The following is a 13,623-nucleotide window of genomic DNA, read 5'->3' as shown; positions in this document are numbered from 1 at the left end:
TCCTGTCCCTTTGTGGTATTCCAGATGATGAATCTCTTCCATTTGGCCGAGTAGGTTTTTCTGGTGGAAGGTCTGCGTGCTTCCAGCAAGATTTCCTGAACCTTTTCAGAGAGAGGTACATGGGGCAAAGTCATGTAACCCTCCAAGCTGTCAGTTGTAATGTTTGCAGGTTTTGATAAACAGTCCTGTAATTGTGTTGAGTTAGGAGCAATGGCCATTGGGGCAAGGGCCATGGTTTGGTTTGAGTTATGCTCAGTAGCAAGGGATACCAATGCTGTCTCGGCCAATCAGTAGCTATCAATATTCCCTTTGGTTGCTCTGCTTTGATCTTCAGTAACACCTTGGTGAGTAGTGGTAGAGGAGGGAATGCATAGATTTTTAGGGCATTCCAGCTGAAGGAGAGAGCATCCGTTCTCCAGGCTAGAGGATGGTGTGTCCTTGAGCAGAACCTGTCCAGGTGGTGATTGTGATGAGAAGCAAAGAGATCTATGTCCGGTCTTCCCCATGCAGTTGTTATTTGTGAAAAAATGTGTGGATGCAGCATCCATTCGTGTGGATCCACGAAATCTCTGCTCAACCTGTCCGCCAGAACATTGTCCTTGCCCAGAACAAACTGGGATTGCAAATGAATGTTCAGTTTCAGGCATTTTTCCCAAAGAGCCATTGTTAGTCTGCAGAGGGGGTATGAGTGAGTGCCTCCTTGTTTGTTTATATACCACATGACCATGGTGTTGTCTGTCCTTATTAGCAGATGGCCCTGTTGAAGAGATTTTCCAAAGGCTTCTATTGCATGTATCACTGCCAACATCTCCTTCTGATTTATGTGCAGAGGCATTTCCGTGGGAGTCCATTGACCTTGAATGCATCTGCCCTCCATGTGTGCCCCCCATCCATGATCTGAGGTGTCTGTTGTAATGATTTGACTTGCTTGAACCTTGTTGAAGGCATGCCTTGGTTTAAATGGCTTGCTTGAGCCCACCACAAAAACTCCCTTTGCAGGCATGGGATGAGTGGTATTACGTCTTCTAGGTTGTGGCTGTGTTGAGACCATAAGCTTTTTAGGTACCATTGTAGCTTTCTCATGTGTAGTCTTGCCAGAGGGATCAGAAGAATGCAAGATGCCATGAAACCCAGGGCCTGCAGGATCTTCCTTGCGGTCAGCTGGGTAACTTTTACTAGGCTTTTGAAGTAATCTGGTAAATGCTGTTGTTTCTCCTCTGTGAGGAAAGCCATTTGTGATTGTGTGTCCAGGTTTGCTCCTAGAAAGGTAATCTTTTGGGATGGAAGTAGTCTTGATTTTTGAATGCTGACTGTGTATCCCAAAGCTTGTAGCAACTGAATGACATAGTCCAAGTTTTTTACCAAGGTTTGTTTGCTGTCTGCTTATATGAGGCAGTCGTCCAGGTAAGGGTATATTTGAATTCCTTGGAGTCTGCAATGTGCAACTACTGATGCCAGGCATTTCGTGAACACTCTGGGCGCAGTAGATAAGCCAAACGGCAATGCTGAGAATTGATAATGCTCTGTTCCTGCAAGAAATCTGAGGTATCTTCTGCAGCTGTGTCTGATTGGGACATGCAGGTATGCCTCCTTGAGGTCCAGAGTAACCAGCCAAGACCCCTTGCCCAGCATGGGAAGGAGTTGCTGTAACGTCAGCATTTTGAATTTTGGCACAATAAGAAAAGTGTTTAGAATGGACAAGTCCAGTATAGGCCTCCATTGCTTTTCTTTTCTTGGAACAAGGAACAGCCTTGAGTAGACTCCCTGGCCTTGTTCCAGTGGAGGAACCTTTTCTATAGCTTTTATTTGTAACAGCTTTGAAACTTGTAAAAGAGCCTCTGCCCTTTGATTTAGTGGCAGGTTTGGCATGCCTTGTCTCGTTGGTAAGGTGTGGAAGTAGAACCTGTAGCCTCTGTCTATTATGTCCAGAATCCATTTGTCCTTGGTTAAAATGTGCCAGTTCTTTGAGAATAAGGATAATTTTCCACCTAGAGGTGCTTCTCTTTGAGCCTTGGTAGGCGGAGTGAAAGTCAAGTCATTGTGATTGTCCTTGTGGTGCAGGTGAACTCCCTGCACCACTTCTCTGATTTGGTGGTTGCCATTGGCGGCCCCTGTAGGAGCCTCGGTATTGCCCTCTACCTCGAACACGCCTGTTTTTTCCCCTTTGTAACTTGTCTGAGTCCGGAAAGGACCAATTCTTTGAAGGCCAATTCCTGCTGAATCTGGGGGGCTGAACCTGGAGGAAATCCTTGACAGTCTGTACTGATTTAGCCTTTTCCTCAATAGACTTCAACACATCCTGTGCATTAGCACCAAAAAGCTTCTGTTTTTCAAGAGGTGCATCAAGGAGCTTAACTTTAACATGGTCTGGCAGAGGCTGTTCTTTCAACCAAGCATGTCTACGAATGACGGCCCCTGTCATGGCTGCCCTACATGAAGCTTCCAATGCATCATAACCACACTGAAGAAAATGATTGCTAACCTGCTGAGTGTTATGAACCAGATCCTGCAATGCCTTTCTATCTATAGGCTCAGGAGAGGCTAACTGTTTCTGCAAATCATCCATTAAGTAATCCTGGTACTGAAACATATGAAAAAGGCAGTTAAGAGACCTCATGGCAAGGGTGGAAGAGGTATAAACTTTTTTGCCCCATCTCTCCAGGGACCTAGCTTCCCTGTCAGCGGGCAGAGGGTTTTTGGCCGAGGAAGTAGCCACTGCCTTGGGGCCCTGTGAAATAGTTTCTAGATCCACAGAGTGGGCCTTAAAGAGATGCTTATGGGTTTCAGGGACCCTGTAATATCTTAGAAAACAACGAAAAAACCAAAAACTTGTAAAAAACAGACAAATGAAGCTCCAACAAATCACGCCAGTCACTGAAAGATGTGTTTTAATCCGTTAGCGCTTTCATGCATAAACAATCAATGCACTTCTTCAGACGGCCATTACAAAAAATAATATTGCATTTATACTCACATCCAACAATACATCATTAATTAGTTAATCAAACAATTAAATATTTAAAGGACCATAAACCTTAAAAATACATAAAAAATACGCACATAATTAAAAACCACATATACCATAATCTAAAATAAACAATAAATCAATTATTATTATTCAAAATATTATACTAAATTAATTTAATGTTACTACATTTATCGCTCTAAAGCTCTCAATTTCAACAAACACTTCACAGAACACATTTCATTTATGCCTGGATAAGAGTATGCTTCCGTTTTAAATTGCCACAAGAGCTCCTGCTCTTCCAATCTAAGATGCCATGCACCACCTCTCGGATTTAAATGTACTTTTTGAACAACATTGAACCAAAAACTGTGATCAGGAAATTCAATAATATGCTTGGCTAACGCATTTGTAGTTGTACCCTTAGAAATAGCGTATATGTGTTCATATATTCGCTGTTTCAATTGACGTTCTGTTTTCCCTAAATAGAAAACAGAACACAATTTGCAGGAAGCCAAATATACCACTCCTGAAGTTTCACAGTTATATTTCTCTTTACAATAATATTTTTGTCCCCTAATCTCAAAAGTAGAACCCGTCCTTATGTACTTGCAATATCTACACCATCCGCATTTAAACATACCCCTGTTTGGCCTATAATTAATGGTACCTGATTCAAATAGGTTTTAAGTGACGGTCCTTTCCTATAGACAATAACAGGCTTAGAACCCAAAACTAATTGTAAATTCCCACTATTACAAAATAAAGCCCAGTTGTTAATCAATATCTTCTTAACCTGTGGTGCCAAATTATTGAACTGGGTTAAAAAACTAATATTAAAATTAGTTGAAGCTTTTTCAGCTATTGAGGGTATACGATTAGTTTGGTTATATTCTTCAGTCAAAGAATCATTCATTAATAAAGGGCCTAATTGCCCTGACTGCCTTTTTGATGTCACCTCAGTGATAATTGAGTGAATTAATTTTTTAGGGTAACCCCTATTCACAAACATTTTAAACAATGTATTACACTCATCCAAAAAAAGCTGATCTGTACTGCACATACGTGATGCGCGTACAACCTGACCATTAATAACACCCTTCTTCTGAAAAAAAGGATGAAAGCTACTAAAATGTAAAAAGGAGTTACTGTAAAATGACTTCCTATATATGCTAGTATCAAATCTATTGTTAACAACATTTTTAGCAATGAGAATATCCAAAAAATTAATAGTTGACTCTGCATATGAGAATGTAAATTTTAAAAAAGAACAAAAGGAAGACATCACATCCACTAGATTTAATCCGTTAGCGCTTTCATGCATAAACAATCAATGCACTTCTTCAGACGGCCATTACAAAAAATAATATTGCATTTATACTCACACCCAACAATACATCATTAATTAGTTAATTAAACAATTAAATATTTAAAGGACTATAAACCAAACGGAAGTACTACAAGCGCAAGAGGTAAACTTTAATGTTTTACCCTGCGATATGACAATTTGTTCTTCAACATCTGGTGACTTTAATTTGTATAATTTTTGCCCTTGTTTTGTACCACCTCAAGACTTCATTGATTTTCTAGCTAAAGGTTTTAATTTTGTTCCTAGACCTAAACCTGATTTAGCTAGGGTACTTTGTGATCTGAGACTATATACACGTAAACTAAATTTTCAGAATATGTTTAATAATTGTCCTACAGTCATTCATTCAGAATATGTTTCTAGTCTTTATAATCCACCTTTAGATGCTAATACAGCATTATTTGAAAGAATTACTGACATGCATATTAGGGCATTATATAGAGATGAAATGTTTAAATTTAGACCTAATGAACAGGAAAGGGAATTTGTAACATTGGTTAAATCTTCTGGTATACGTGTTATGAAACCTGACAAAGGTGGTGGCGCAATACTGATGCATAATGATGATTATGATGAAAGAATGTATCAAATGTTGGATTCTGACGATTATTTAGAAGTGTCTATTAACGAATTAAATCAATCCTATAAGAGAATTAAAGATACATTAAGGGATATGTTTATAGAAGGTAGCATCTCCCAAGAGACTTATCATTATTTAATTATGCCATCACCTTTGTTACCTGTAATTTTTGGTATACCAAAATTACATAAAAATATGAACAATCCCCCTTTTAGGCCTATTATAGATGGTAGACAGCCCATCACATATGCATGTGCAAAATGGGTGGACAATAGATTAAAAAATGTATTACTGACTGAAGAGCAAATATGCCGTGATTCTTGGTATGTCCTTAAACATCTTAATAACATTGATTTTGACCCCAATTTAAGATTTTTAACCGCGGATGTTAAAGATCTGTATACATCAATACCCCAAATTCTTGGCTTAGAATGGGTTAGAGATTTTTTAATTAGCAAACATTTAATTGGTACCGATATAGATCTGATTATTAGTTTACTGGATATCATTTTGAGTAATAATTTTTTTATGTTCAAAAAGCAAATATATTTGCAAAAAAATGGTGTAGCAATGGGCACCCCATGTGGGGGAAGCTTTGCTAACAGCGTAATGGCTTTTTGGGAGCATAATTTTTTATTCCAACATGATCTATACAAAAAGATGGTTATTTGGTATACCCGCTACCAGGATGATATCTTCATGGTGATTAAGGGTAGTGAAATTGAAGCGAAAAAATCTAGTGGATGTGATGTCTTCCTTTTGTTCTTTTTTAAAATTTACATTCTTATATGCAGAGTCAACTATTAATTTTTTGGATATTCTCATTGCTAAAAATGTTGTTAACAATAGATTTGATACTAGCATATATAGGAAGTCATTTTACAGTAACTCCTTTTTACATTTTAGTAGCTTTCATCCTTTTTTTCAGAAGAAGGGTGTTATTAAAGGTCAGGTTGTATGCGCATCACGTATGTGCAGTACAGATCAGCTTTTTTTGGATGAGTGTAATACATTGTTTAAAATGTTTGTGAATAGGGGTTACCCTAAAAAATTAATTCACTCAATTATCACTGAGGTGACATCAAAAAGGCAGTCAGGGCAATTAGGCCCTTTATTAATGAATGATTCTTTGACTGAAGAATATAACCAAACTAATCGTATACCCTCAATAGCTGAAAAAGCTTCAACTAATTTTAATATTAGTTTTTTAACCCAGTTCAATAATTTGGCACCACAGGTTAAGAAGATATTGATTAACAACTGGGCTTTATTTTGTAATAGTGGGAATTTACAATTAGTTTTGGGTTCTAAGCCTGTTATTGTCTATAGGAAAGGACCGTCACTTAAAAACCTATTTGAATCAGGTACCATTAATTATAGGCCAAACAGGGGTATGTTTAAATGCGGACGGTGTAGATATTGCAAGTACATAAGGACGGGTTCTACTTTTGAGATTAGGGGACAAAAATATTATTGTAAAGAGAAATATAACTGTGAAACTTCAGGAGTGGTATATTTGGCTTCCTGCAAATTGTGTTCTGTTTTCTATTTAGGGAAAACAGAACGTCAATTGAAACAGCGAATATATGAACACATATACGCTATTTCTAAGGGTACAACTACAAATGCGTTAGCCAAGCATATTACTGAATTTCCTGATCACAGTTTTTGGTTCAATGTTGTTCAAAAAGTACATTTAAATCCGAGAGGTGGTGCATGGCATCTTAGATTGGAAGAGCAGGAGCTCTTGTGGCAATTTAAAATGGAAGCATACTCTTATCCAGGCATAAATGAAATGTGTTCTGTGAAATGTTTGTCGAAATTGAGAGCTTTAGAGCGATAAATGTAGTAACATTAAATTAATTTAGTATAATATTTTGAATAATAATAATTGATTTATTGTTTATTTTAGATTATGGTATATGTGGTTTTTAATTATGTGCGTATTTTTTATGTATTTTTAAGGTTTATGGTCCTTTAAATATTTAATTGTTTAATTAACTAATTAATGATGTATTGTTGGGTGTGAGTATAAATGCAATATTATTTTTTGTAATGGCCGTCTGAAGAAGTGCATTGATTGTTTATGCATGAAAGCGCTAACGGATTAAAACACACCCTGTAATATCTGTCAGGCTTGACAGGAGCAGGAGGGAGAGAATCAGGCGAAGCACTGGAGTCTGAGTATACATCATCAAGGACATCCAGCACTGGAGGAATAGCTAAAGGCCTGTGTTGGGGTAGCTTAAGGAAGGTACGTAGCCTTTTCCTGGAGTCAGAAAATTCCTGACCCTGCCACTGAAAATGTTCTCTCATGGAGTGGAGTACTTCACCAAAAGAAATATCCTCTAGAGGAGAGGCCGAGGGAATTGAATCCTCAGCATACGAGTCCTCATAGGCCTGGAAGGATTCTTCCTGAGTATCTGAGTGCTCTGAATCCCCAGAGGCTTCATCTGAAGAGAGGGTGTCTGTCTGCTCAGTTCTAGGCCTTTTATCTGCAGGCGGCTGAGAACCTCTGTCTGGGTGCGGCTGAGACCCCCTGATAAGAGAGATTAGATCTGCAGCAAGAGTCATGATCTGTCTATCAGAAGAGGGGCCCTGAACAGTAGGTTTAGGATGGGCCTTGGCCTGGATGGCAGCCTTGGCACATGCAAAGGCCTTGATGGACATGGATACCGGAGGCCTAGCTGCCCCACGTGCAGGGGTAACCCTGTCCACAGGAATGGTGTCGGGTAAATCTAGAGCTTTGGTTTCTGGTGGAAAATCAACCACCGGCACCGTTGTGGTCTCCGGGACCGAAGAACGCGTTAACGTGATATCATCGGCCTGGGGCAGTGGAATTACCGCTTCCGAAAGGACCGATGCACTCGCGGAGGGCTTAGACATGGTATCGGTGGAAGACGCGGGCCGAGGATGTCGGTCCTGGTCCTTGCGTTTTTTGGTAGTTTGCGTTGTCGGTTGTTCCGACGGCATGATATACGCGAAAGATTCACCAAAAAAGTCTTCGGCAAATTCTGCCCGGCGCCTAAGTGTGCGCTTATTAAAGCAAGCACAGGCAGCACAGGCTGAGACGTCGTGGTCTGGGCCCAGGCAAGGGAGGCAGTAAGAATGGAAGTCCTTATGAGGTATTTGTTTACCACAAGACAAACAATTATTAACTTTTTCAATTTTTTCTGACATCGGCTGAGGCAAGAAAAAATGTTCCCCAACGGGGTACTTAGCTTTTAGATGACTTCGGTAACTGAAACACAGGAGCTGACCAACCGGCACTTGCAAACTGCTTCTGCTTCGGGCACTGCGCGGCAAGAAAGACTGAAGAAGATGGCGTCGGCGGATGCCTTTATACTCCAGCCGTGACGCCGGGAGGAGGCGACACCAGCCGACGCCGGACCCAGACTTTGGAATCCGGCCGACCGAGGGGCTGCCTGAGGCAGGACAACCCATATGTCAGGACTGCAGTTGCATTCTTGAAGGACATCAGCATTTTAGTTTTTTGGGGATTTAGTAACAATCTACATTTAGAGAGACAATTTTCTATGGTATTAAAGGTGCACTGGGTAGCAACCCTCAGGTTTGTGGGAGAAGTAGCTGAGCAAATTAGGGTGGAGTCATCAGCGTATTGGATACAGCTGACATTTGGAATGACTGTATACAAGTCATTAATAAAGATGGAAAACAGTAGAGGCCCTAATATGGGCCCTTGTGGTACTCCAAGGGTGTTTGGTAATAGATTAGAGAGCTTGTTCTGCCATAGGACAGCTTGTTGTCTTCCATTAAGATAGGATGTACACCAAAGAAGGGCTTTAGTATCATGGTAGAAAGTTTGCAAGGTGTCAACCAGAAGTTGGTGGTCAACCATGTCAAATGCCTTGGAAAGATCCAAGAATAGGGCAGAAGATATGTGATTATTGTTACAGTTATTGTTTATGGTATTGGTAAAAGCCATTAACGCTGAGGTTGTGCTACGGTGTGGATGAAAACCATGCTGGGTATCCACCATGAGATGATTTTGGATTAGGTGGTGCATACATTTTTTTTGTATACATTTTTCCATAATCTTTGCAAGTGGAGAAAGTATAGCTATAGGTCTATAATTGGAGAATTCTATAGAGAAACCTCCTTTATGTAGTGGGATTACGTAGGATGTTTTCCAAATGTTGGTAATTTTAGCTTCTGCTATGGTACGATTGATTAGTATCGATATTGGATAGGCAGTGGCATCAGCTGATTTTTGAAGGTACTCAGCGGGGAGTTGGTCAGCAGAGAGTGTGGTAGGTTTTAATTTTTTGATCAAGTTATGGATAAGTGATGTGGATACTGGTTGGAAGGAGAACAAGAATCGTTTTTTAGAGGTAGTAGTATCAGGAGCAGGGGAGCTAGAAGGTAATTGTCTAGCTAGGGCTTGAATTGTTTCAGTAAAGAAATGGTTAAAACTGTCAGAGACCTCCTCTGGGGATTTATCAATGGTGGCAGCAGGGATAGGTGTAGATGTTTTACCAGGGCGAAGTAGATTGTTCAGCCCTGCCCAGAACTTCTGAGGATTGTCCTGGTTGGTTGTCTGTAAATTACAGTAGTATTGTTTTTTGTCCTGTAGAATACATTTTTTTGTTTCATTCCTAGCATACCTATATTTAACATGACCATGGTGGTCTTTTGTGGAGCGCCATTGAGCCCATAGTTTGTTTCTGTTGGTAATTTTTAGTCTTGTCTCTTTAGATAGCCATGGTGCAGTTCTTGCTTTTGTACGTTTTGAGCAGGCAGGTACATGTAGATCAAGAATTCCAAGAAATTTGTTGTTAAAATAGGCAACTGCCACCTCTAAGGGTAGGTGTTTTAGCATGGACCAATTACAGGAGCTAAGTTCCAGCTGGAATTTGTCAGGGTCAAAGTTTCTTTTGCTCCTGACTTTTCTGAGTAGGGGTTGTTATGGGGTAATGGCTTTATCCTTAATTATGTAAGTGAGAAGATGGTCACTTAGGTCATCGGGGAGGGTACCAGCAGTGTACAGTTGGGGGCTACTATTTACGAGTACCCAGTCGAGTATGCTATCTTTTTGGTTGCGTTTACCTAGCCTGGTAGGGGTGGTAATGGTTTGTGTAAATGCATGCAAGTTGATGTGGGTAGAAGGGGATTCTTTGGAACAAGAGCCCCAGTCGATGTTAAAGTCTCCTAGTTTTAGTGTTTCTTGGGGGTAATGACAAGATAGCCAGTGAAGCGTGTCTTCAAGTGTGGCTACATTATTACCTGGGGGAATATACATACAGATGATGTTGATGCTTTTACTTTTGTTAAGTTGCAATCTAGTGGCAATAATCTCCGACTTATTGATCTGAGGTGGTTGAATAACATCTATGGTCACATTCAACTCAGATTTATAGAGTACAGCCACCCCTCCCCCTTTCCTGTAAGCACAATCCAGCCTGTGTATATTATACCCGGGTGGTAGCACTTCATTGTCAGTAGTGTTAGGTTTTAACCAGGTCTCATATAGACAGAGAACATCAGGGGAGTAGACAGCCAGGAGGGCATGCAGTTCATGTACCTTATTATTAATGCTCCTAATATTAAGATGACAGACAAGGAGAGAGTTAGTTGGTCTACTAGTTATAGTTGTGTGTCTTGGGTTACAGGTCGAGAGGGTATTTGTATCGGTGGTGGATGGGCCTGGATTGGGGTGAATGTCACCACTGAGTATAAGACTAGGCCTATACTCAGTGATAAGCCTCAGGAGTTTGTTTAAAACTTTGTAGTAGTGTCTGGATCTAGAGCTAATGTGCCGGGGTATGCTGTAAGATGGAAAATTATGTTGAGTTGTACCCAATGTTAGTGGTATGGCTAAAAGTGGGATATTGTAAAGCTGGAGTGATGGCATGTCCAGCAGGGAACTGATACCCATTAAGCTGTTGGTTTTCATACAAAGTGAGTATATAAGTGGCTATCAGAATGGGTAGTAAAGAGTATTATAACATAATGAGGGAGGAGTCAAGTGGTTGGAATCAGTTACTTGATGACACAACAGATATAAAGTCAGATGATCAGAATGGAGGTAGTAGAGTGGATTGACGAAAAATTGTGTTAGTTGAAAGCTGATAGGGTGGTAATGCAGGGTGGAAAGAGTATGACGGTAAGGGTGATTGGGTGTTGTAACAGAGGTGTGGTAAAGTACCTATAAATGAAGAGGTACTGATTTTATGATTTAATGTTACAATATAATTCCCAGAATATCCACTTAATGTGCAAAACTAAATTCTGAAAACATTCTCCAGAAATAGTCTGCATGTCTGCTATGGTATCACACCACAAAAGAAGAAATACTTCTGCTTATGTTTACAAATCACAAAAACTTAATTTTTGTGCAAACTGCTGACATTTTTTTTTGAATACTGACATTTACAATATAAGGATTACATTATGCTTGTTTTATAACTGAAACAGTGAGAGGGACATATTACAAAAAAAAACTAGTACCACTGTAGTGTCTACTCAACATATGAAGGCCATCACAAATGCCAGTGGAGTAAGGGATGCTGAAAGGCACTATAACTTGATAAGTACTGCATTGCTTCATTTTTCCTATACAATAATAAATAAAAAATGACCAGGTAGCTCAATACAAACACGAATATTTAATTTGCAAAGTTAAAAGCACAACTAATCACGGCTAAATGCTTTCGTTAGTAATGAATAACGTGTACCATGCAAACAGCAAAAGGAGGTTTTACCAGCACATTTATAGTATTCAGAGAAGAGACAGTAAAAGTGCCTAGCAAGACATGCGTCAACATGTAATAATTTTGTTAAGTTCAATTTCTCTGTATTGGAACAGGTCAGATGTGATGTACTGTCTGGCGATTGGAAAAACAACTTACTAAATCATGAAATGATGTGGCAATTGCTACTACATGCCACTACCCAACCTGGTATTAATTAAACCATTTTGATTACTAATGAATTAAAAAACAGAGCTTCAAGACTGTAGAATTTGCCCATGAACTTTCATTTTTTACTGGTTGATTTTTGGTTTTCAGATTTATAATTGGATTTTTGGTTGGGGTAAACAACCAGTCATGTTCCAGTTTTTTTTTGAGTGTCTCTATTGGATGAAACAAGGGGGTGTGTATGCATTCAATTGTACATTTTTATTGTTTTTTTCTTCTTGTTTAATCTGTACAATTTAATTGGATGTTTTTTAAGATGCACAATTTTTTTTGCACTTTTTCCATCATTTGATTGAATACAACAATTGGGGTGTGTTTTTACAACAGTTTTTATTTGCTATTTGTACTATACATGTTATTCATTGGTTCTGAAGATATCATTACTGACGAAAGAGCTTAACCAGGATTAATCGTGATTTTAACTTTGCAAATTAAAGGTTTGTGTGTGCGTGTGTGTGTGTGTGTGTGTGTGTGTGTGTGTGTGTGTGTGTGTGTGTGTGTGTGTGTGTGTGTGTGTGTGTGTTGAGCTATCTGGTCATTTTTTATTCATTATTGGCTTTCTATGTAGTGGCCCCAGAGTTTCACTTGGTATTGCTTCTTGATTCCTATACAATAGATTAGTGGGCTCTTATAATCCTAGTTTTCCTAATTTTGTTCAGAGTAAAACATTTCCCCTCAAAATTCAAACTACAAGGGCAGAAAATTCTAAGAGAAACCTTTTGGTTGCAGCACCAACCATCAACAAGCTTATAAAAACACTGTGCACTATTAGCAAAGTTTGGTATATTCTAAAGAATCAAAATGGAAATTTTGGAACTGCATCTAATGAAGCAGAAATCTGAAATTACATGTTTGAAATAAATAAAAAGAGCTATTGTCAAGAACTTAAGACAACCTTATAAGGAATTATTTACCTGACATTAGTGCAGTAGTTTCTACTGTCTCTGATATCTCCACTATTTCACAGTGTTCTAATTCCTTCACAGCTGTAGGAATAGAGTAATTTACAAAAATGGGTTAAATATGCAAACAAATTAATTCCAACTGCAGACAGAATGGCACATAAGACTAGATAGGTGTACAGTGTTATGTATTTTAAGGGTTTTAGTGCAGCTCACAGATCATATATAGCAGGTGGATCACAAAAGTATTTGACAAGGTACTTCTGGTGGCTATTTGCTGAAGGTGGACATTAACTACATTAGAGCTGTACATGGAAAATAATAACTAGTAGTGGTTAACCATAGCTGAGGATAAGTGAGTCACTCTAAATAAGTTACTGATTCTCTTCACAATACTATGTTTACTTAGATGTATAAAGTGCAACTATTCACAAAGTATATTAGGAAAACTGAAGGGACTTTGTGGGCCATTTGATCTCCATGCAATGACAAGAAACAAAAGGCCATATCAAACATGTGTAACAATTGATGGAAACTGGCTGCTATGCAACATTATGTACAATAAAATAAACCACACAAAATGACCTTACGCTGAGTATTCTAATACTGATTACACAGTAGGAAAAAGAAATTCTCTTCACACTTTATAATAAAATTCCTTGTTACTTTTTCCTTATTTCAACTACATGAGTATCTAGACAAACTGAATATAAGTGTGGCATATGCATTCTCAACTAATAGTTTGAAGTATTATACAACAGGAAGTAAAGCTACTAGGAAACACCTGATTACTGGTTTTATTTAAAATACAACAAATTTTCATGACTGAGAAAGACATAATGTCATCAAAAGAAAAGGATCCTGAAATG

At 38.8% G+C, this 13,623-nt stretch overlaps 1 protein-coding gene across 1 annotated transcript in view; it reads right to left on the bottom strand.

Annotated features, from left to right (window-relative positions):
• The window catches only part of LOC122803144, a 429,252-nt gene that overhangs the window by 336,312 nt on the left and 79,317 nt on the right, over positions 1-13,623 (bottom strand). The window contains exon 3 of the mRNA XM_044072765.1: positions 12,767-12,838. Within this exon, the coding sequence (XP_043928700.1) occupies positions 12,767-12,838 (72 nt within the window). The remainder of the gene's footprint in view (positions 1-12,766; positions 12,839-13,623) is intronic.

This window comes from Protopterus annectens, chromosome 5.part1 (assembly GCF_019279795.1).
Source record: "Protopterus annectens isolate FY-2018-M chromosome 5.part1, PAN1.0, whole genome shotgun sequence".
Lineage (NCBI taxonomy): Eukaryota > Metazoa > Chordata > Ceratodontiformes > Protopteridae > Protopterus > Protopterus annectens.
The sequence above is the reverse complement of the archived record's forward strand: the minus strand, read 5'-3'. Positions and strand labels throughout refer to the sequence as shown.